General features: G+C 37.3%; 2 protein-coding genes across 4 annotated transcripts in view; both read left to right on the top strand.

The window, feature by feature from the left end:
• The window catches only part of LOC103041329 (GEN1 Holliday junction 5' flap endonuclease), a 60,645-nt gene extending 40,277 nt beyond the window's left edge, over positions 1-20,368 (top strand). For all 3 annotated transcript variants that reach the window (XM_022671515.2, XM_022671516.2, XM_022671518.2), the window contains 4 exons: positions 4,862-4,992; positions 8,053-8,114; positions 16,274-16,423; positions 19,243-20,368. In XM_022671515.2, the coding sequence (XP_022527236.2) occupies positions 4,862-4,992; positions 8,053-8,114; positions 16,274-16,423; positions 19,243-20,342 (1,443 nt within the window). In that variant the 3' untranslated portion in view covers positions 20,343-20,368. The remainder of the gene's footprint in view (positions 1-4,861; positions 4,993-8,052; positions 8,115-16,273; positions 16,424-19,242) is intronic.
• Positions 20,369-20,405: 37 nt separating this feature from the next.
• On the top strand, positions 20,406-21,876 carry msgn1 (mesogenin 1). The gene has a single exon (XM_022671519.2). It carries the CDS (start codon positions 21,184-21,186, stop codon positions 21,655-21,657), a length of 474 nt encoding a protein of 157 aa, XP_022527240.1. The 5' UTR covers positions 20,406-21,183; the 3' UTR covers positions 21,658-21,876.
• The last annotated feature ends 1,441 nt before the right edge of the window (positions 21,877-23,317 follow it).

Below are 23,317 nucleotides of genomic sequence, written 5' to 3' on the forward strand. Positions count from 1 at the left end.
TTTGAGTAATCCTCGCTTGAGTTAGTCAAACAATTCACTTCCAGCTAGTTCCGTTCCACTAACGCAATTCAGACTCAACCTGTTCCCAATAATTCAAGCCAGGCTTTTGTAATCAAGGCTCACGCGCGTGCACACACTCTTTACACAGCCTCAGTAATCGAGCCCTGAAAAGCCGAGAAAAATGTTTAAAGAGGTGAAGGAATGTGCTGCTTTTTTTCTCTCCTGCAGAACAGGAGTTACTTATACATCTATTTGGTGAATATAAATACATAATTATAAGGAAAGGAAACATTTCTTGTGTTCTTAAAATTAATTATGAAAATTGCAGACTGATTAAATGCATAAGCATATTTAATCCATTCATTGGCATTCCAAAATGTTATAGTAAATTTAATGAATAAGAACATAAGTAAGAAAATTGATAATTATATCCTGATTTAGAAGCAACATGGGGGGATTAAAATGAACATGGCAGCAGGTCAAGGTAAAATATAAAAATATACCAGAATGGTAAGTGCAATTCCAATTGGTTAGTCTAATGTGCAGGGAAATGGTAATTACTTACAGGGGTGATAGCGTTCCGGCGCCGCGCCGGAAATCCGGCGTAGCGTGGCTCTGTAAAAAAAAAAAAAAAGCTTTCCCCATCCCCTATGAAAAAGCCCCCCCCCCCCCCCCCCCCCCCAGATATATCAGTGGCAGCTTAAATTCTGCGCATTACGACTTCCTAACTGTAATAAGCAGAGGCGGAAAAAGTACTACAAATTGTAATTAAGTAAAAGTACATTTACTTTGCTAAAATGCTACTGAAGTAAAAGTTAACATGCTTTTTTGTCTAATATATTTTTGTTAAGGGGCTAACGAGCTTCACACGTGCTTTACTCACCCAAATAAACTTAAAGCTTAGTACAGGGCAGCTGCGTACCAGCATGAATCGCGCATTTGAAGTGGAGCTCTGAGTTGAGTGGACGGGTTTGATGAAAAGCGCGATATATAATTTAATTAAAATGTATTTAAATCATATTATATATAACAGGTGTGCCGAATTTTGAATCCCAGGCAGAATCCGACTCTCTTTTGCGTGCACACGCGTCTGGTAGTGGGCGCTAAAAGTTACTCTCGCGATGTCCGTTAATATTTTTATAATATTTCCCTCAGAATACAGCAAGATATAAAGCCAAACAAAGACTGTAAGACAGTGCTAGTTTAGTTGTATAAAAAGCGAAAGAAAGACGGGTATTGCAGAACTAAATAACTCGTAGGACTTAACGCGCATCGAGACACGTCCAGTCGGGAGAGCGCACGGTGCTCAGCAGTTATATTTTCTTTATAACTGGCTTTAAAGAAATTACTTTCAAAAACACCCGTTTTAGTCTCCCATTAATTTATATTAGGCTTACAAATGAATTCAATAAAAATGATGTGATGATAAAGTGATGATATAATTTGTCCTACATCTTACAATTACATTTGGTCACATCTAAAACACATTTAATATTGGAATAAATGATCGGATTAATCAAAATTGCAATATAAATTCCCTTCTAAAATAAACATTTTAAAAACATTGTATTATTTTTATTTTAGGCCAGCAATTATAATTTAATATAGTGTTACAGATCTAAATCAGATTTAGGTCATCATTCATCATAAAGCAGGTCTCATGTGAGCCATTTATAACTGTCCCTAATTCCATTATACATATATTTTTTATTATTTTTTTTCTTTCCTCATTTTTACAGCGTACAGTTGGAACTAAGTCAATAAACAAAACTCTAGGTTAACACGCATATAATGCTTTACAGTTGATAACACAGAGACAGTCCTCCTGCATCAGTAAAAGGTTTATTTCATTTATTCATGACTGGAACTGATTGTATTTACGTTCCTTTGATCGCAATAACTTGAAGTGAAGCAGCTGACGACATCCGCGGACCAATGCGCGCTCTCGGCATCGCGCGCTCTTACGACGCAGCATCGCGCGGCGGGGGGTCCCGAAGCCGAAGCGCAATACAGGCGAGGCTGCAGATAGAGACGGCCCGCAAAATCTAAATACTGTATTATTTAACTATAACAATACAGCAGTGTCAATGCCACCGCGTGTGATGCTCCTTGCTTTGCTGAATTTCATAATCGGCTGAATTTTAGCTTCATCATGCGTCGTTTGTCGTGTAGTGTGAGAGGGGCAGGATGTCCGATTAACTGCCCAAACGAGCAGCCGATTGTTTCAAATATAAAAGCGAATTTCAGTTAAATAATAGCGAAGTGAAATAAAATAGATTTATCTTCAGTCAAAGAGCTTTTTTTCTGCTCATTTTTTATTTCCAAAACTGCGCTTTCACGATGTGAGAGAGAATGAGTGAGAATAAGCATCACGTGTATCTGTCTAATTCGCAAACGGCAAATCTCCTTTGTTAATCTAGGAGTAAGTCCGTGGAGTAAGCATAACTATAAATCCTTATAAATGTTACAAATATATAGCTAGTAACTAATAGTTACTGTGCACATTTTAAAGATATTTTTTGGCTGGTAAACAGAGGCATCTCCGCTTCCCGACGTCGGTCAGCAGGAGGCTTTCTATTCGCGATGTCTTCAGGATTTGCAAAAATAAAAATAAATGATTTTCAACGCATCATTCAAGCTTCCACAGCAGTAGAGTTTAGATTGTCAGCCGGAGCCTGACCCGATTTCCGACCCGAACTCACACATGCGCTCCTCCTCTCCGCAAAATGGAGCCTTCTGAAGTGAGGAGGAACATTACATAAGGTGAGCTAAATTTGGTCCAATGCAAAGGACAGTCAGATGTATGGAGCTAATTCAAGTTAGTTGTTGATAGAAACAGCACGTGTGTCGGCTTCGTAGAGTGTGTTAAGCACAGAGTGCTATAAGCTTAAAATAAAGGCTAAATTAATCTATATGCTTAAAAAAAATCGTGTGTTCGTAAACATTGTTAAGCATATTAGAGAAGAAGAAAAGTAATTGTAAATTATTGTTATTTTGGTTTAATGAGTGTGCAGGGCATAAGGGGGCAGAACGTGCATAATCATGTTTAAAAAAAACACTGCATTAAAAAAAAATATATGCACTCTTAGTGCTTCCTTTTCATTTACTGGATAGAAACTGAAGCTGAAAGCTAATCTCCGAGTTGTAGCTTGAAGAATTAGCACACAGAGGCACAGCAGTGTAGAGCTGTTCTCTTGGCACTGGTACGTTAAGTGTCTCTTGGGTTTATATGAATTGATCAGATAAATAGTCGTCTATAAACAAAGGTAATGTTATTCCATTAAAAAAGTATTGCTTAATTAATTGGTAATCACCTCCTCTATTTTAGACAGAGTGTAGTTACTGTACTTTGGAGTAGTATTGCCCCCTACTGACCTGTCTTGGTATGGCTGCTGCATATGCAGCTTTGAGTTAATGCATTCTGGTGTTGAAATGTTGCATTGTGGTTCAATACACACCTCAATTTCTAACTATACTGCAACATCACAAGCCTTGAATGCATTTTTAACGCATACGCTGGTATTCGTTTTAACAGGTAGAATCGAACGTGGCCAGTTTCTTTCAGTCAATCGTAAGTCCTATACCAAGATGGAAATTATCTGTTTTCGTGAATAACACTATAGACATAAGGCAAATATTAAAACATCTAAAATGTGTCACTTGACAATAAGGTCATACACAGACTATTAAATGTTTGAATAATGTATCAAAATGTATGCCTACATTACGTCGCATATGCAGTATGTTGTGCCCCCCTCACCCCATTGGAACAGGAAAAAAAGTTCAGGCTCAGGATTTTTTTTCACTATCACCCCTGTACTTATTTTAGTGTATAATATGATATGAATTGACTGCATGAAATATTTTAGCAACCAGAAAGAAAACAGCTGTTGCTGCTACTGGTGGTGATGTCAATCACTGCCTACAGCCTTCAATGTTGGCTGCTCTTTTTATAGCCTACATGTTTTGCTAATTTATATCACCTGTATGAAAATATTGGTAGGGTAGTTGTCTATATCCATTCACTTTTTGCATCGTTAAATTAACTAAACATTTATAATATTTATATTGAACAAATATGATCACATATGTGAATTGATATAATTATGGAATTATAGAAATACTTCAAAGAAACTTCATCTAAAGTACCTGGGTATCATTAATACTAATACATTTTTTGTGATATAGAGTTTATGCCAATAAATCTTTTTGGAAAATAACTGCGATTATTGAATTTGTTAAGATTGAACCAATAAATTGCAATGTGCAGACACCTTTACAATACAGTACAATACTCAATTAAATGTATACAAATATTATATGATATGCCGCATCCACTGCAATTTATTGGATTAAACTGTGGCGGAACCTTGTTCCTGCATTTTGTTTCCCACCCGCAAGGCTATGGCGTCACACGTCTCATCCAATAGAAGCGTTGTAGCTAAGCTAAGCGTAAACTCTAGCCTGGGACAGAGCAGGTTTGGACAAACGTATATGTTGCTATAGTAGCTGGACGAGGCTTAAGTCTAGCCTCTTTCGTGGAACCTAAATTTGAGCAAAATGAGCCAGGCTTTTCTTAAGCCTGGCTTACTGAGTTAGCTCGCTTCGTGGAACAGCCCCCAGGTCCCCACAGGAACACCAGGACACCACACAACACACACTAACACACCACCCTGTCGGAGTCACTGCAGTGCTAAAAATAAACCCACCACCTAAATAAACTACAACGTGATTCTGTATGCTCAGTAAAGCAGAAAAAAAATATTAGCAGTTATAATATTATGCTTGATCGGTGTATATAGATGTTTATCTTGCATTTGTCCCAATAACTTATAGCTTTCTCACCTGTTGCATTTGACAGAAGTTTGCTCTGGACAAAATGGAGTGGCCGAAACACTACACTAGTGAGAAAGTACTTGCAATGATGACCTACACTGAACTGATGAACAGAATACATGGATCAGAAACCTCAGTGCAGATCAAGCCCATTAGGTCTGTTTAACCTTTTTTTGATTTTTATTTTTATTTTTTTATATTTTTTGCAAAATTCAGCAATTAGCTGCCTACATTATTATAAATCTAAGTTTTGCCTATTTATCCAGAAGAGCATTTAAGAGTTGGACACTAATGTTGGCTAGTTCACTTCAGTGCAACTACAGGGCCTAGCACAACCTCTAAAAAACAACCACATAGCTTTTTTTTATTCTTATTATGATAGAATAGTGGCGTTCCCCTGGGCCCCTTACACAGACCCTCCACCATACTGTGGGATAAGTTCAGATGTGCTTTTAGAAAGGTATGCTAATTCAAATTTCTGGAGGCAGGGTATGCACATAGTGTAGCTCCTTTAGATAGTTGTGTTCAAAATTTGTCAAAATTATTCAACCCTCACTGCAGTAAAGTGTTTTAGTTAGTTAAACTTTATTATTATTATTTAGTTCACAACCAGATCAAATGAGGCCTCATAAAATAGATAAATGCAACTTAAATTATAACAATGTTTTTTTTTTTTTAGTAAATCAACAAATGTCCTTTTTGTGATTTCCTTATTGACAAAATTATGAATTGAATGCACCTGTAGATGTGAACAGAATCATAATGAGCAGCAATTAAGCAGATTTAAAAGCATTTAGATACGCAGCTGCTTCTAGACAGTAAAGGTGCCTTTGCAACCTGGTCCAGGGAATGGTCAAAGAAGTCTAGAGGTAATAGATATGAATATAAAAAGAAAGCAAAGACATAGAGACACAATTGGAAGTATAGGTCGCAAGTTTAAAGCTAAAGACACGATGGAAATGCTACTTGAACATGGCGGAAATAGGATGCTGTTGGTGACTGTTGTACCTGAAATGAAAGGTGGAGAAAAGCTTTTGGAATACTGTTCTCTGGAGCGACGAGAAACAAAATTAGGCCTATGGCTCAGCAATATGTCTGGACGAAGGACGAGGCTTATACAGAAAATAATACCTAGCCTACTGTGAAGCATGGTGGTGGGTCAGTCATGATCTTTACCGTGTGGAAGGTACCATAAATTCAGTTAACTAACAGAAGATCATTGGTGGAAATATCATGCAGTCAGTGACAAAGCTTAAGCTTAGGAGACGTTGGACTTTCCCCCAATTCTTTCATGGCTTGGTTGCAGAAAAAGGGCTGGAAGATACTGGAGTAGCCATCGCAATTACCCGACTTAAATCCCAAAGAAAATCTCTGGTGGGACTTGAAGAAGGCACTTGCAAGGTACAAGCCCAAGAATGCCAAAGAACTGATGATACCTGATGATCACTACCAGAAACTTGTGTCAAGCTATATTTCTGAATATACATCTGAAGGACAATAATTACTGCCAAAGGGAATTGTACTAAGTACTAATGTTTTATGTGATTAAGGGTATATTTGGACTAAGGTATATTTGTCAATGAGGAAATCACAAAAAGAACATTTGTGGGTTTATAAGAAAAAATGTTGTTGTAATTTAAGTTGCGTTTGTTATTGTAATTTAATTTCTTATTTGATCTGGTTGTGAACAAGAAAAAAAAATAAGCGTTAAACATGCTAAAACACTTTATTGCAGTAAGTGTTAAATAATTTTGAACACAAGTGTAGGTTAGTTAGCTAAGTAGTTTAGTATGTCTCTGGTTTATTTTTAGCATTTGTGTATTCCTTGGTCATTACCTCAGATGTTTACGTTATATTGGCCACAAACGCCTCATAAACTCAAGACACGAGACACAAGTAATAAAGCTTTCATAGCATGTTGCGTACTATTAACTTTGGGGGAAATTAGCCGTAATCGACTTTACCTGTAGTTATCGTTAACTCCAGCACAACTGTAGGGGATCCAGCACTTTCTTTTTTCTAACAGTCACTGTCAAAAAACCTTAAAGGAAACTTCACCCCTGCCTGTTGATACAGCGAATGCTTTGGATTAAAAGTCTTTAATAGCAAAAACATTGGCTGTGCTTGAAGATTGTATAACGGTGCATTTACACTGCTCCGTCGCGACAACGCACAGCGACAGATCCCATTCATTTTCAATGGAAAGCGCCGCCTCCGTCGGACGCAGTCGCGCATCGAGCATCATGGCTCCGATGCGTCGAGAGCGGGGGATGCGGTGCGATGAAAAATTGAGCCGAGCTGAACTTTATGCAAATGAATCCGTCCAACGCGATGCGTCTATCCAATCAGAGAGCAGGTGTTCGCCTGATACGTGTCTGCAGCGCAGTGTCTGAAAACATTTTGTTCCGCTTTCAAACGTCCAGAGAAGCCTGGAAGAGAAGTTTCAGGCTTTCTTGCCTCATATATTAAAAATCTGCTGATTTACAGGGACTCTGATCACAGTAATACAGCAAGGAGAAAGGCTGCAGAGATTGTGGGTTTTTAAGATATTAATATATAATTTAAATGGATAAGTTTGCTTTTGTTAGCTCACTAGACAGTGTAATAAAGCTCAATCGAACATTTATATTTATTAATACACATTTATATTTTTTTAATTTATAGAAAATAATAATAGCTTGTATAAAAGCATTTAAATTGATTAAAACTATTTATTGGATGACGCAGGGAACGCCTTTGTCACACCCACATGCGACCAGTTGGAGGGGGGCAGTGCGACCATGTGTGTTGACACGACGGAGCAGTGTAAATGCACCATAACTGTGTTTCACACCACTGTATATGTACATTTGCAATATAGTTAAGCAATGAAAGGCTAAGTTACTGATAGCCAGTAATGTTAGTATAAATATGTAGAAGTGTATACTTTCAGAAAGTTGGCTTTAATTGTCTCACTATCTTTATAGCTCTGTTGCTTTAAAAATTTTCATGTTAGCATAATTTTAAATGTAATATATATATATATATATATATATATATATATATATATATATATATATATTACAAATTAAAATAATAAAACTTTAAAATGATGTAATACATACTTTTTATACAATTTACATGTAAAGTATTTTTATTGACAATTATTGTGTCGTTTGAACACCAGTGTTATTTTATATTTTAGTATTCAGTAATTTATATTAAATGTGTGAACAGAATACACAAGCGCCGCATAAGGAATGGCATCTCCTGCTTTGAAGTCCTGTGGACAAAACCAGGTGAGTGGTTCTTATGTGGTATTTGTAAATCCCAGTGTTTTCGCTGCCAACATCACTGATTGCTAATGTGAATAATTTAAAATATACACTACATTGGTATTCACAGTGCTTTACTTTTTCCAAAATTAATTTATTTCATAATCTTCCTCAAAATTATGCACCCAGTATCCCATTTTTTACCTTAAGTAAAAAGAAATGACATCTTTGCAAATTTATTAAAAATAAAACAAAATTATAATCTGAACAGAAGTATTCAATGACACTCCAAAATGAGCTTAGGTGCATTCTGTTTCTTTATCCTTCAGATGTTTCCACAGCTTCATTGGAGTCCACTTGTGGTAAATTCAGTTGATTTAGGATTATTTGGAAAGGCTGTATCTAAAGCAGTGAGGAGTGCATATCCAAGCACAAATCAAGCCATGAAGTCTAAAGAAACTGTCTGTAAATCTCAGATACAGGATTGTATAAGTAGGCACCGATCTGTGGAAGGGTACAGAAAAAAACTTGCAGCACTGAAGGTCCCAATGACACCGTGGCCTCCATCATCCTAGAATTAAAGAAGTTTGGAACCACCAGGACTTCTTAGCTCTGTGTATTATCATTTTGCCATAGTTAGGGAGGTGACCAAGAACCTGATGGTCACTTTGACTAAGTTTTAGTGTTACTCTGTGGAGAGAGGAGAATCTTCCATAAGGAGAAGCTTTTCTGCAGCAGCAGAGTATTGAGCAAATTTTGTGAATACTTATGTACATGCTGTATTTTGTGTTTTATTTTTTATAAATAATAATTAAATAAACCTGAAAAAAAAATGTTCGTCATCAAGGTGTAGAATTTTGTGGGGAAAAAATAACTAAATCCATTTAAGGCTGTAATATAAAATATGGCAAAGTGAAGCGCTGTCAATCTGTCAACCAGCTTTACAGATTTTAAAATCCAGCATGTGCTTGTTTATTTTCAGACAAAGCCACCAATCTTTAGCAGTTGAAGTGTGATGAATATCACTCATGGTCTTGTTAGTGTCTTGTTGTTAAGAGAGATGCAAGGAAGGTGTGAGTGGTGTAATTTGCGAGTCACAGGTGATGGAACAAATGTAGCACTCTGAAGTGCTAAACTCTCTTCCTTTATAAACTTTAAACTTTGAGTACTCACCTTCATCCTAGACACATACACTTCATGCACTAGCATACACTAGCATAGAAGCATAAGCGTCACATTTTATGATGAAGTGAAGTGAATTCAAAGAACGAATTCTTGATTTCTTTCATAAATTTATCTAATTTTAGTTTGCAGTGGAAAGCATGTTTAATTTATTTCCATCTTACTATATCATGTATATTGCTCCAAGATAAGACCTTAGCTGAGTAGCAAAAAAAGGCACTAGAGCAGGGGTATTTAATTAGAATTCAGTTTGGTCCAGTTAGTGAAAATTTAATCAGGCTAAGGTCCGGACCGTCGCCAGTGTTAACTTGTGTTATAATTCAGTGTTTTATTCTGTTTACTAAAGAGGCCTATAGTAGTTCTGTCAGTGTTTTATCAACAACTGAAAGACAAAACAAATTACACATACTAGTAAATAGACCTGTCACAATAATTACATTATCAACCTATCATAAAATAAATGGAAACACCCTCAATAATTTAACATATTGAGTCTAATAATGTGAATCTGTATGTTAACTTTGTTTCAAAATGCTATTTATTCTATTTGATTTTATTTATATTAGTTTTAGGCCTGCCTGTCATGATAAAAATTATATGAATGATAAATCGTACAATATATGGAGAAATGTTTGCTGAACTTGGCCAAAATATCAGCTTTTTTTTTAACAGTAGTTTTATTTTATTTAATATTATTACTCTAGCATACTTTATTATGTTGTGGGTAAAACTGATGAAGGAAGTTGCCAATGCTTTTTGTCCCCTGGGGGTTGCCTTAGTGTTGAAGTAGGGTTGTTTTGAGAGTAAAGAGAGCGTGTCTGCGAGTGAGGGAGTTTTTTTTTTTGCTGAGGAGTTCTGATCAGGTGGAGTAAAGTGGAATATTTTGCACTCTTGTCTCGGTTGTTTTTCTTTAATTCTCCAAGTAACACTGCTCGGTTACATTACTGTTAATATGTTTTATAAATGTAGTATTTTAATATTTTTTTCTGGTGCGCACCATCTGTATTCTCATCTTTTCTCGCTTTATTCTCTGACTTCTCACCGCCTGCTTCGCCTGTGTGGCTCCGCGCTCTTGCATCTGCACAGATCTGATTGGTAGAGGAGAGCATTTGGTGATTTTACAGCACACGTGATTGGTCTGTAAGTTTACTGCGCTGTAAAGCACATAAACCATAAAGACACTAAACGTTCCACCGCTTTAAATGAACACTGTCAGATTTAAATCCTTCTCAGTAGTTTATCGGCCTGCCTATTACTGGCCCCTGCACTAGAGGTTCATTGAATCCTTTCTCTTTTACCTGCTATAACATGGTCTGCATAATTCTAGGTTACCTTCCCCTGCCAAATAAAACAGCAAATCTGTTTATTGGGTTGAGTATCACCACAATTAATTCACAAAGTCCCAATTCGATTCAATAATGATACATTTTACACCTCAGTTACTAGAACATGTTTTGATCAGATATTAGATATTTTCAGAAAACTAATATTGTTATTGTACAAGGAACACATAACCTACCATTATTACAATAAAATATTAGTATTTACACAAGGATTAAAAAACTTTTTTTTTTTTTTTTTTGGCTATTATTTAAAGCCCCACTGGGTAGGACTGAGACTAGTGCTCGTGGGCTCCCTCTACAGTTGCAGAGTGTTTACAGCACTGTCGTAAAACCTCCCCCCTCAGTCTCCCGGCACTTTTTTTCTACAATACCAACATAACATTGTTTATTATATGTGTACCAAGTTATGATAGTTGTATAATAGATAGAGAACTGTTTATAAGCAAACACACACACATATATATACATCATACATATATAAATAAATAAATACATGCACAAATAATTGTATAGGTAAATAAATAAATTAATAAATACATTTCTTATTTTTCTATTTATTTATTCATTTTTATGTGCATTTATTTATGTCAACATTTATTTATTTATTCATTAATTTATTTAAACATTTATTTATTTATACTTATGTAATTTTTGGTCCTCCATAGTAAACACGCGTGCGTTCGTTTTTCACACTGCTAACCTGTCATGCAGTTACAGTGTCCGCTCACAACTTCTCCCTCCTTCTTATCTATAAATCCTGCAGAGTATGTGTTGGATAGCGTCTGACTTGCTCCAACCTCACCATACACTATAGTGATACTTCTCTACTTCAGGAACAAATATTCCCAACTTTTCCACTGAGAAAGTAATTATATGCATCCAAACTGCGGTGCGCTTTCACTGCCTCCGTTTCAACAAAATAGTGATCACATCTGGGTAGATCACATCTGGCAAGCGTTTTAAATCAGAGGAAAAAAACTTCCCTCTTAAATCCTTATCAAAAGGATCAGGAAAAGTTTGATCACTTTTTACTAATTTCTCTGTTTTCGGGAGATTTGCGAAATATGCGCTCTCATTTTGACAGCTGTATACTTGAACATAGCGCCACCGGAAGCGTCGAAGGAACAGACATGCGCAGTAGCTTTGTTATTGTTTTCCTCATTTAAACGGATATATATATATATATATATATGTGTATATATATATATATGTATGTATATATATATGTATATTTTATTTATTTTTTTCATATATACAGTAGACTGTTATTACTACTAAAAGTACTACATAAATAGTGGAAAATCCACCTGAATCTAAGAAACTTTTTCCATCAGAAAGTAAAAAGCACATAAAATAGATACAACCAATCTGAACTGCATCATCAATTTGTCTCTTTTGCATGAAATGTTTACTTTATTGTAAGCACGACTAAAACAAGAAATGTTTTTCTGTGTCTGTAAACGGCGTGTTTACAGATTAGGGCTGTTGGCCCTTACCACAAAACAAGCACAACATGAAATTATTGTAAAACAAAAACACTATGAAGTAACATAATGAATATGAATCTCAGCTAAAGACCAGAGCAACAAAATAAGACGTTACTTACTTGTCCAACAAGAAGCCAGATGGCTTGGCGTCTGTTTTTAGCTGTTTATCGTCTCTTAGCTCACGCCAACTAGTGAAAGAGATTCTTATATTTATTCTTGTCCGGTCTCTAGGCCGATTAGTCTCCCTTTCTCCCTTTCTGGCTTTCACAGACATATTCTGCCATAGTGTCTATATGTTAGTTAGCGTCTGTAAATAATTAACCTACCGGGTTTTTGTAGTTCTTGTATGACTGTTAGAACTATAGGTTGGAAAGCAACCTGGTTGAACTCAGAGGAGCCCGGCACAGGCACAAGAGGACCGCTATTCCTCTTATTACACCACAGTGAGTTTGAAGCTGTAATTTTACTTCCTTAAAAAGATCAATAATCAAGGAAATCCTACCTAGTGTGCCTTTAACATGTCCTTGTCCAATGTATGTATAGTAAATCTAAATTTGGCTGTGATTCTCAGACACTCCACACAACATAAGTGTCATAAAAGACCTTTGAATTTATTATAAAAATCTGGATTTTATTGTCCACTGAATGTAATTACTACCAAGGGTGTAGAAGCAAGATTAACATTAACATTGGGCTTTGATTTATTTGCTTGCTACTATGAATCATATCCCACACTTTCCCCTAGCTGATTTCACTCTAGCTGCATTAGTACAGGTGCTGGTCAACGAATTAGAATAATTTGAAATAGTGCAATCATGAAATTCTTTGAATGCATTTTTTGTGCAGAAAGCAAATCAGGTGTTCACCGCACCTGTCCTACTCGTTAGACTAATCACAGAACTCGTTACCTGGAAAAAAATTTGCTCAGCTGAGCTTTCCAAAAGGCCCATTTAGGCCATTTAACTGTGACACTGTTGTTTTATTGAATTAGAGAAACCGTTTCATTGAATTAGAATAAATGCTCGAATTTTTGTTTTCTGTGAAGAGTGTTCACTGTGCAGTATAAAGTCAGGGTTGAGTAGAATTTCTAAGTTGTAAAATCAATCATGGGTAAGCAGCGCGACCTCTCAACCGGAATAGTGGCTCAAATTCAAGCCCTTCGCCAACAAGGCTTGACCCAAACTAAAATTGCTGAGCAGCTCAGCATCAGCCAGTCTTCCGTCTGCAAAGCTCTCAAGAAAAACTGCAGCAAGCGCACCAACTGTTCCGGCGTCCGAAAAACTTCTGCTCGCGACAACAAGCAGCTGAGAAAGATCACAGTCAGCAACCGGTTCAAGTCCACTTCCGAGCTCACCGACTTGTGGAACAAGCAGACCGGCGCTGACGTCTCCAGATCAACCACTTACCGTCGTCTGCGCGAACTCGGCTTCAAATCTCGCGTTCCAGCAGTAAAACCGATGCTGAACAAGAAACAAATGGAGAAACGTCTGAAGTGGGCCAAAGAACACGGCGAGTGGACTGCTGAAGACTGGCAGAAAGTGGTCTTCAGTGACGAATCACGCTTCTGCATCTCCTTCGGTGACCAAGGTCCTCGTGTCTGGCGTCGTGGTGGCGAAACCTACAATCACGAGTGCGTGAAAAGATCCGTCAAGTTTCCCCAGAGCGTTGTGGTCTGGGGATGCATGTCCGCTCGAGGTGTAGGGAAACTCTGCTTCCTCAAGAAGACTGTCAATGCTGCCGTATATAAAGATGTTCTGGAAACGTTCCTGATTCCGACTGTTGAGGAACAGTTCGGCGAAGAAGACTTCATATTTCAACAGGATCTTGCACCGGCTCATGCGGCAAAGTCGACCAAAGATTGGTTCACTAAAAAACAGCTTGAAGTTTTGGCATGGCGGGCCAACTCGCCTGACCTCAATGTCATTGAAAACCTTTGGGCCATCGTCAAGCGGAAAATTCGCGACAGAAAGCCTACTACGCTGGACCAACTGAAGCAGAACATCGCCACTGCCTGGGAAGCTGTGAGTGCGGAAACTTGCGACAAGCTGGTCAAATCGATGCCGCGGAGACTTCAGGCAGTCATACAAGCCAAGGGGGCAGCCACAAAATACTGAGAAAGTGATGATTGTAATTATAATAAAAATTATTCTAATTCAATGAAACTGTTTCTCCATTATTCTAATTCAATAAAACAACAGTGTCACAGTTAAATGGCCTAAATGGGCCTTTTGGAAATCTCAGCTGAGCAAATTTTTTTCCAGGTAACGAGTTCTGTGATTAGTCTAACGAGTAGGACAGGTGCGGTGAACACCTGATTTGCTTTCTGCACAAAAAATGCATTCAAAGAATTTCCTGATTGCACTATTTCAAATTATTCTAATTCGTTGACCAGCACCTGTAAATCACTGTATGTATTGTGGCAGCATTAGGAATAACATTTGTGGAATTATAGTAAACTACAAATAAATAAGCATGCTACATTTTAGGGTTCAAGCTCAGAAGCTGCATAGAACACTGTTGTTTCTTCAAACAATTCTTCTTATTATTCTTTTTCCTTTGAAAAAGCAGTTGTGTGGCCCAAACCATAAGTCCTGAAGACATGAAACTTGGTAGGTAGATTTAGGATTAATGCATCTTGGCAGATAACAAAAACAACAGATAAGTCAATAGGGAATCTATAAACAAGAAAAGTTTAACATTTTTGCTCAATAACTTAAAGGTCTCATTCCATCTTTTTTTTTTTCATTCATTTTATAATGCGAAGGCAGGTCTCGAAGAACGCTTCCTGCCTTCCACCCCACAGTCAATTTTACTGCTCTAAAACTCATAGGACAAAATGTTTTTTAGAGATACAGCCTTAGTTATAAAGATACAGCACTAAGTGATGGGTAAAGTATATTCAACAAACGTATTAGAACTTCTTATGTTTCAACTATGCTCTTGTAGACACTATCAGGCCAGTTTATGCTTGAACCCATAGAATGTCGCTTGTGGCTATATTCTGTATATGTATTTGTTTATTATTACATAAATTAATTTACAAATTAAATTTTCTTTACATTACATGACACTTATTTTGGTTGTGAGAAAATGTTTATCATTATTCTGTTTTATATTCATATGTAACATAAATTAAAAGTGTATAAAAGCAAAGATTGTATGCCCTCTCCAGAAGATGAGCTTTAGGCAAGATTTGGATACGGTTGATTTAAGTGAAGTATTCGTTTTTAGTTTCACACATTCTACCTGTTTGTCTGTCATCTAAATCTGATGTCTGTACTGGTAGTTTCAAAGCTTAGGATAAGACATTATTTAATGTACCATCTTCACCTATCCACCTTTATTTTAACAATGTATGAACCATTGTTAATTTGAAACGAAGCTGATGCATCTTTAGGTAATAAATATATAAGGGAAGCCAAATTTCTTGTGTAAGTTTTACCAATCACGGGCATATATGTGTTCCCGGAAATTTTTAAATCCAGAGACAACCAGGTTTTTATTTAAACTGGTATGTGTATGATTTATTACGGACTTAATAGCACCCCATGTCATAATGTTGAAACGACCCTATTAGTGCTGGCAGTGGCTCAAAAAGGGGGTATGCAACATATAGGGACGCTGCACCAGAGGAGGCGCCAAATCGATACCTGAAAATTATTTCTAGTCAGCGTTTTCTGTAAGAGCTGTTTGTTCGTGTAGGATAATACACATCAAAAAACAGAAGCACAGTGCTCTGTACGGAAAAATGTATAGGGGAAAATAAAACTGGTATACTGGATGCCCGCACTAGTCCCTATTATCGTTTTGTTCAAGATATTCTGTAAAAGCAGTGATGAATTATAGTTTTTTAATGGAATGTAAGACAATTACTTTTTAAGCTACAAATAAATAAAAAAGGTAATATTCATTGGCCTTCCTTGAATGTGTTTTAGCAACAGCCTAATCTGTTTTCAGGTAACAAGCTTTCTTTTCTAACAGGGACACACACAAAAACTGTCTATAGTAATCAGCAAAATGCTTCAGATGCAGCAGATATGATTTTAGTACCTTCTAGTATTTATTTAATGACAGAAGTCCATATATGGGAAAAAAGGAATTTATGAAGAATCTTTGTCCCTTGAGCTCTGTTTCTTCCTTTTTTTGTTTAACTTTTATGTGATTTGTGCAGATCACTATGTATTTCCTGGGGACAGTCCTTCAGAGAAGCCGGATGATGTAAGAACAGTGGAAGAGGAGAACCTGTTCTCTGCAGCTTTCCCACACATTGCCCAGCTTTTCTACAGGGAAGCAGCAGAGGCTAAGGACAACAAATCAAAGAGTATGCACTTTCTGTCCCTTTCTTAAACATTTTCAAGGATTTCTCATGTATTATATTGTCAACATTTTCTCATTTACACCTTTCTCAGCCCCCAAAATTGTAGCCAAATAATTTGCTTCATGTCCAGAAAAAACTATGGAAAACTATATAACCTGTCAGCCCTGAACTAAAAAAAATCAGTAGTAGTAGTAGTAATAGTAGTAGTTGTAGTGAACACAAAATTCTGATCAGTAATAATAACATGTACACACCTTTTGACAATTAAAAATTAAATATGCAATTTTCAAAATTAGTTGTGATTTGTTATTATAATTATTATTATTAGTAGTAGTGGTAGTAGTAAAACAGTGACTTGCGAAAGTGTCCCCATGATTTTTCCACATTTTGTCATCATACAATCACAAACTTTTATTTAATTGAGTTTTTAAGTTATAGACCAACACGAAATAGCACCTTATACATGGTTTTCAAATGTTAATCTGATAAAAATCCGAAAATGTGATAAAATTGTGAAGTATTCAACCCCCTATATCAATACTAAGCAGTGCAATACTACTATACTATTGCAGCTAAAAGTCTTTTGGGGTATGTCTCTACCAGTGTTGCGCATCTGGAGCGGTCTGATTTTATTCTCCCATCCTTCTTTGCAAAATAGCTCAAGCTCAGCCAGGTTGGATGGAGAGCAATTGTCATGTCTTGCCACAGAATCTCAGTTGGATTTAGGCCAGGACTTTGACTGGGCCATTGTAACACATGAATATTCTTTGATCTCCTTCCCAGTTTCAAGCCTTCAACAGATTTTCTTCCAGGATTGCCCTGTATTTCCAGCTTCCCTGTCTCTGCTGAAGAAAAGTATCCCCATAGCATGATGCTGCCCCCACAAAGTTTTTGTTTTCTGCCACACATATCACTTTGCATGTTGGCTACAAAATTCAACTTTGTTCTCCTCTGACCACAGCAGCTTCTTCCACGTTTTCTGTGTCCCCTACATGGCTTCTGGCAAACTGTACTCCTTATGTATTTCTTTTATTCTTACCACTCTTCCATAAAGGCAAGAAATCTGAAAAGGTACTACCATCTGAGCTGTGGATTTGTGCAGCTCCTCCAGAGTGACCATGGTCCTTATGGCTGCTTCTAATTTTATGTAAAATTATTTTAAAAAAATTGTATGATAAAGTGCTTCTTGGGATGCTCAAAGATTGGTCTGTGGTGCTTTACATTTCTCCACAATTTTATCTCTGACTTGTCTGGTGAGTTACTTGGTCTTCAACCTGTTTGTTCACTAGTGTTCTCTAACAAACCTTCACAGCCTTCACAGGTGTATTTATACTGAGACTAAATTGCACACAGTTGGACTCTATAAAATAATTACGTGACTTTTCTAGGCAAGTGATTACTCTAAAACGGCTAAATAAAGTTCAGTGCAAAGGGGCTAAATACTTTTGCCAGCCATACATTTGTAGATTTTTGATTAAAAAAAACATGTATTATTTTCAGTCCAGTTCACAACTTCACAACACTATATTTGTGGCTGTAAGGTAACAAAATGTGAAAAAGTTCAAGTATGCTCAGCTATGAGCACTGCCACTGTAGTTGTAACACTAGTAGTTTTGTTTTTCCACCTTTTAACAACACTTTTTTCAAAACAGTACTTTCATGTATATGGCATATCTAATGAGAACCGTGGACTTTTGCTGTTTTTTTTATGCAACTGATTCACTCAGCCTTTATTTGTGTGGTTAACACAATAATGGACGAATCAGATTTTTGATTTGGAGACACCCAGGGTAAAATATTAGTAAAAGTACAAAAGTATTTGTCTTCAAATGTACTTATGAATTGCATTTTAACTATTTCTTATTAAACTAATTTTAGGTTATAAAACTGTAGTTGTTACACCTATCTTTGAATTGGGTGTCATTAATACATAAATGTGCAAACTGGTAAAGTAATGAGTGACAATTGACTGTGCTGCTGCATTATATAAAATACTTGCATAACAAGATTAAAGTACAAAACACTATTTTAGTCAATAATTTCACAAAAAAAAGAATATTTATAACAAATATTTCTTCATAATCAACTGTGATTTAAGTGATTTAAAATGCTGTGATTCCAGTAAACTGACCCTGAGAGCATTTTGGGGTGTTTAAATTGACATGAATTTTATTCTGTGTAGTAACTGAGATCAAAGACAGTGGCTGTAGATGTGACACCTTCTGGGCATTGGTTTGCTACTCTCTCACACTTACTCAGTCAAATCCCAGCAGTTCCTCCACACTGCTTTGATTAGCACAAGGTGTTGAACTGGGATCTCTGTCCAATTAGCCCCATTTCCCTCTCTGGTCACCTACTGCCTTCATGTTCTCCCATGGTAAGAGTATAGACTTCAGGCATTGCCCATTGTAATTAAAGAAAATTAAGACGATTTCTTTTGATTTGCTAATTGATATTTGTTCCATCTTTCAAGTTTTATATTGTGAACAAACCCAGAGATTTTCTTTTGTCCATTTCATACCTAACTGCTGTTAAGACTGTTGTTAAAACTGGTCAGCATTGTTGTTTTTTTAAATGTATGTTGCTGTACAAACCCACAATTAAAAGTCAGTGTTGTTGGCCTTACTATACCTTCCGTGCCAACGCAGAACCTTGGAGGTAGCAAATGATCAGCATAGTCTGGTGATTTCCCTCCTTTAACACACTTACTAAGAATGGAGTTTAATTATTAAATTGTGCTAAATTCTAATGTTACCTTTCTAACCAGTTTATACAGGTTTTAGGCAATGCTTGTAATATGTGCTTTTATCATCTTTCAACAGGAAAAAAAACAAAGGCTGAAAAGGAAAAGCCGTCTAATTCCCCTGGTGTGGTAGCTGATCTTTTTGCTCTTATGTCTCTGCAATCATCTACAAAAACTGAACCCTCCTCATCAGTAGAGACAGTCTCATCCAGCATAATGACTCCAAAATTCACAAGTGACCAGTGCTCCACTACACTTGATGCACCAAAGCCCCCTTCCCCCTGCCCATCAGGAACATACTCTCAAGCCCAAATATCTCCTTCTATATCTGTTGTGCTTGATGAGCTGCACCTGAGCAGTATTGACTGGGATGCGTTCTCCTTTAGTGCCTCCCCATCTTCTCAGGTTCAGTGCTGTGTGGCCAAAACAGCAGACTTGTCCATTGCTCGTAAGTCAGAAGAGGAGGAACCAGCGGTCATTAAAAAAAACAAGGAAAAATGTGTTGGCTCTGTAGATGCTCAACAATGTTCAATTAAGATCATGAAGAAGAAGCCTGATTTGGCTCACACTTTTGGCCCAGCTTGCAAAGTGCAATCTAAGAATCAAAATCATTTTCTTCACTCTCAGGGTCAACAAGGACCCACTATTCAACAATCAAAAGGAAAAGAATTGGGAAAAGCTTCTTTCTCAAAGGAAACAAAATTGCAGGAGCCCAAATGCCACCCCCCTCAGCAGGTGCGAGTGAAATCCACATTTGTTACAGCAAAACAATCAATAACTTCTTTGGTATCTCCTCAGAGACATCATGTATTTCTCAACTGTAGCAGACAATCTAATGACCTTGGCCAGCCCCTCCAACAAAGTCTCTGTAAGAGAAGTGTTTGTATAAACCATGTCTCTTCTAGTGAACAGACAGACAGTGATATTGAGAAATGTTCTGAAAAAGAACAAAAGAAAAGCAAACTTAAATCAAAGGCTAAGTCCAAACCACAAATTGCACACAAAACAGTTCTTGCCCCTCATGCAACTAAACTAAATATGATCAGTACACTGTCTAAAAAAGAGAAATTAAATCATGGACAAACCAACCAGAGCTCAGATTCTGATGATGATTCTGGTTCTTTTACTGACAGCCCCTTACCACTATCAGAGAGATTAAAACTTACATTTATTAAGTGAACAAAAATCATTCTCTAAAATTTAACTGATATGCCCTGAGTGCTGGCCACATGTTTTCCCAAATGTTGTTGGTGCCTTACCAAACTAACATTTTAGAACAGTGTGAATAAAGTAGAACACCCACACGGGTATGATAATTCTTTATATAGGTGTTGCTATGTTGTGCATCTTTGTCATTTGTAAAATACAGGCTCTGCTGTAGAGAAAGCAGTAACGTGGCAAAACGAGCTAAAAGTAGTGTGGTTTACTAAATAAAAAACGTGACCCAGCCTTTCGCGGTTTACAGATAAAGAACTAAACTGCTTAAATGTGCGGATTCCTTTCTCTGATAGGCGCGTAAGCGTTTGGTTCCTAACACCAGAGTTTATGGCCCCGCCGCTTCAGCTGCCGCTGCCCGGTGTGCCGTGTTACACACCTTCCCAGACATGAAAGACCCGCGCGGAGCGAGGCGCACTGACAGCTGCTCCGCGTCACCTTTACAGAAATACCGGCCAAAACACCTCGTTCCATTATTTTAACTCTTCGCCGCTCCGTGGCAGCATGACTCTCCAATCACTAGTATTAGTTTCCTTGCATTAAACTGTCAATGAGCGCCACATACACTTACAATCGCTCTCCCACAAAAGACAGTGTAATTATTTTCTTTCTCGAGCGCAGTACCAAGTCCTTTAGACTTTATTCACACTTTGGTGACAAAGAAGCTCGTGTCTTGGTCCCGGTTTGCCACTCCGACTCTCTTTGAACTCCCTAAAAAGCTGTGAACTCGTAAACTCCGCGCTGGTATAAAACCTCCTCGGTTGAGCTGCTGTTAAACACGAGCTCTGTGAGGACCAGCAGCAGCATGGCCAGCCTCGCTGAAGAACTCGCTCAGACGGACGCGGACCTCCTGACAGCCAAGATTCTGTCTCAGTGGGACTGGAGGGCTCTGGAGGCTCCGCAGCAGGCCTCGCTCCGGTTCCTGACCACCTCCTATTCCCCGGAGTCGTCCCCATATTCCAGCCGCTCCTCGCCGGAGCCGCAGGGCGTGGACGGAGAGCTGGTTTTCGCGGACTTTCCCTACGACAGTCCGCAGGGCCGGAGAGAACAAGGCGGCCAGCGGAAGGCAAACAAACCTAAGATGTCGAGCAGGAGGCGCATGAAGGCCAGCGAGAGGGAGAAGCTGCGGATGAGGAGTCTGGCGGAGGCTCTGCACCAGCTGAGGGATTACCTGCCCCCGGTCTACAGCCGCAAAGGACAGCCACTGACCAAGATCCAGACTCTGAAGTACACCATCGAGTACATAAAGGAGCTGTCGGACATTCTCAACCAAGACTGACTGTAGCTGATAGAACAGACTCCAAACATGAACGCTGCTGGCCACCGTTTGTACAGATTTTGAACTTTATTGACTGGCCTACTATTGTGTCTTAATTCTGGTGTATATAGTCCTTCTGGCACTTGATTACTGTGTCCATTTTTATTTGACCTAATCGCGTATGTGTGTGTTTAATATTGTGGGAATTATATGGCAGAATAAACATTTGGTTTCTTTTAATACTGTGTGATTGCTTGAGATCTGAGATGTTCAGCGAGATGCAGCCATTATAGTTTATCCATGATACAAATTGCCCAATTGATTTAATCAGTTCATTTCTGTTACAAAACTAACTAAATGGACAGTTCTGGATTATCCTGAATTTTGAATATTTTTTTCCTTTAAATAGAAAAAAGTTAACTAGGCTTTGATCCTTTACATCCCTACAGCAGTTTCCCAGTGTTGGTTTAACAGCTAAAAACAACAAAACAAAGAAACAAAACTTAAACTATCCATAAACTCATGGATTGAGCTGTTTGACCAGAATGTTTAAAAGATGGTATTTGTAATGGTGAATCAGTGCAAATATATATTGTCAATTTCCAGGTGTTAAGGAATCAAAATTGCCTTTAAAGCTTCCACACAATTATATATACATATACTATAATTGTTGCACACTCCTCCACATTTCTTGACTAAATTAATGTCTGACAGTTTGTTCTGCCATCAGGTATTATAAAATTAATCTTTCCCATGTGTTGATTTTTGGAATATAGTCTTCTACCTTCCTTACTTCCTCACACACCGAATCAAAATGAGCAATAGTGCCACCTCCACGCTGAGAATTAAAGTTGATAATGGTTCATCACCATTTTTATTATAGAAACATTTGTAAAGAACATTTTAAAGGAGTGTATTTTAAGGGTTCTTTTTACAACTGCAGTGCCTTTACAAAAAAATTCACAATATGAACAAGTATCATAAACATACATAAATATTTATAAATGCTTATTACAAAATGCTTCTGCTGTCATAAAAGTTAATTATGTCAATTTAGGTGTCAAGTTGACATAACTATTAGGACACTAGGTTGTCTTGATTCCTTGGATGCAGTTAGCAAATATATCAGCACTTTTAGGTTATGGAACAGAAAGAATGCTTGTCCCAGAATCCTAAACAACTGCAGGGTCGTGTGTCACACATCTACCAATCATAGACCACTGTTTTTTACTGAATCCCTTATCTAGATGATTACATGTATGGATCTGTTTGTTGACATATTATAAACTTTATCCGCTAATGTCATTAAGCATTTATTCTCTGTTTGACTCAACTGTTACCAGGGTCAGTATCAATATAATTAATATAACCTTTTATTTAACTTTCATACAAACACTGTGTAACAATACACTTATCAAGATTTACTCGGAATGAACACATTATTACACACATAAAAGAATGTTAACCTTCACTTTATTATTTTAAGTTTAAATAATTCTTTTAAGTGGTTAAGTGATATTTTTAAAAATTATTTAAACACTAAGTATTCACTTAGCAATTTTCATAAAAATAATAAGTTATTTAAAGTGTTTGAGAATTCCCTGTCAACCCTGTAATTTTGGAATAACCCCGCCCCTTTATTATCAGTGGCATTTTGCACATGTCTCTATGACACAATTAA

The sequence above is a fragment of the Astyanax mexicanus genome, chromosome 2 (assembly GCF_023375975.1).
Source record: "Astyanax mexicanus isolate ESR-SI-001 chromosome 2, AstMex3_surface, whole genome shotgun sequence".
Taxonomy (NCBI): Eukaryota; Metazoa; Chordata; class Actinopteri; order Characiformes; family Acestrorhamphidae; genus Astyanax; species Astyanax mexicanus.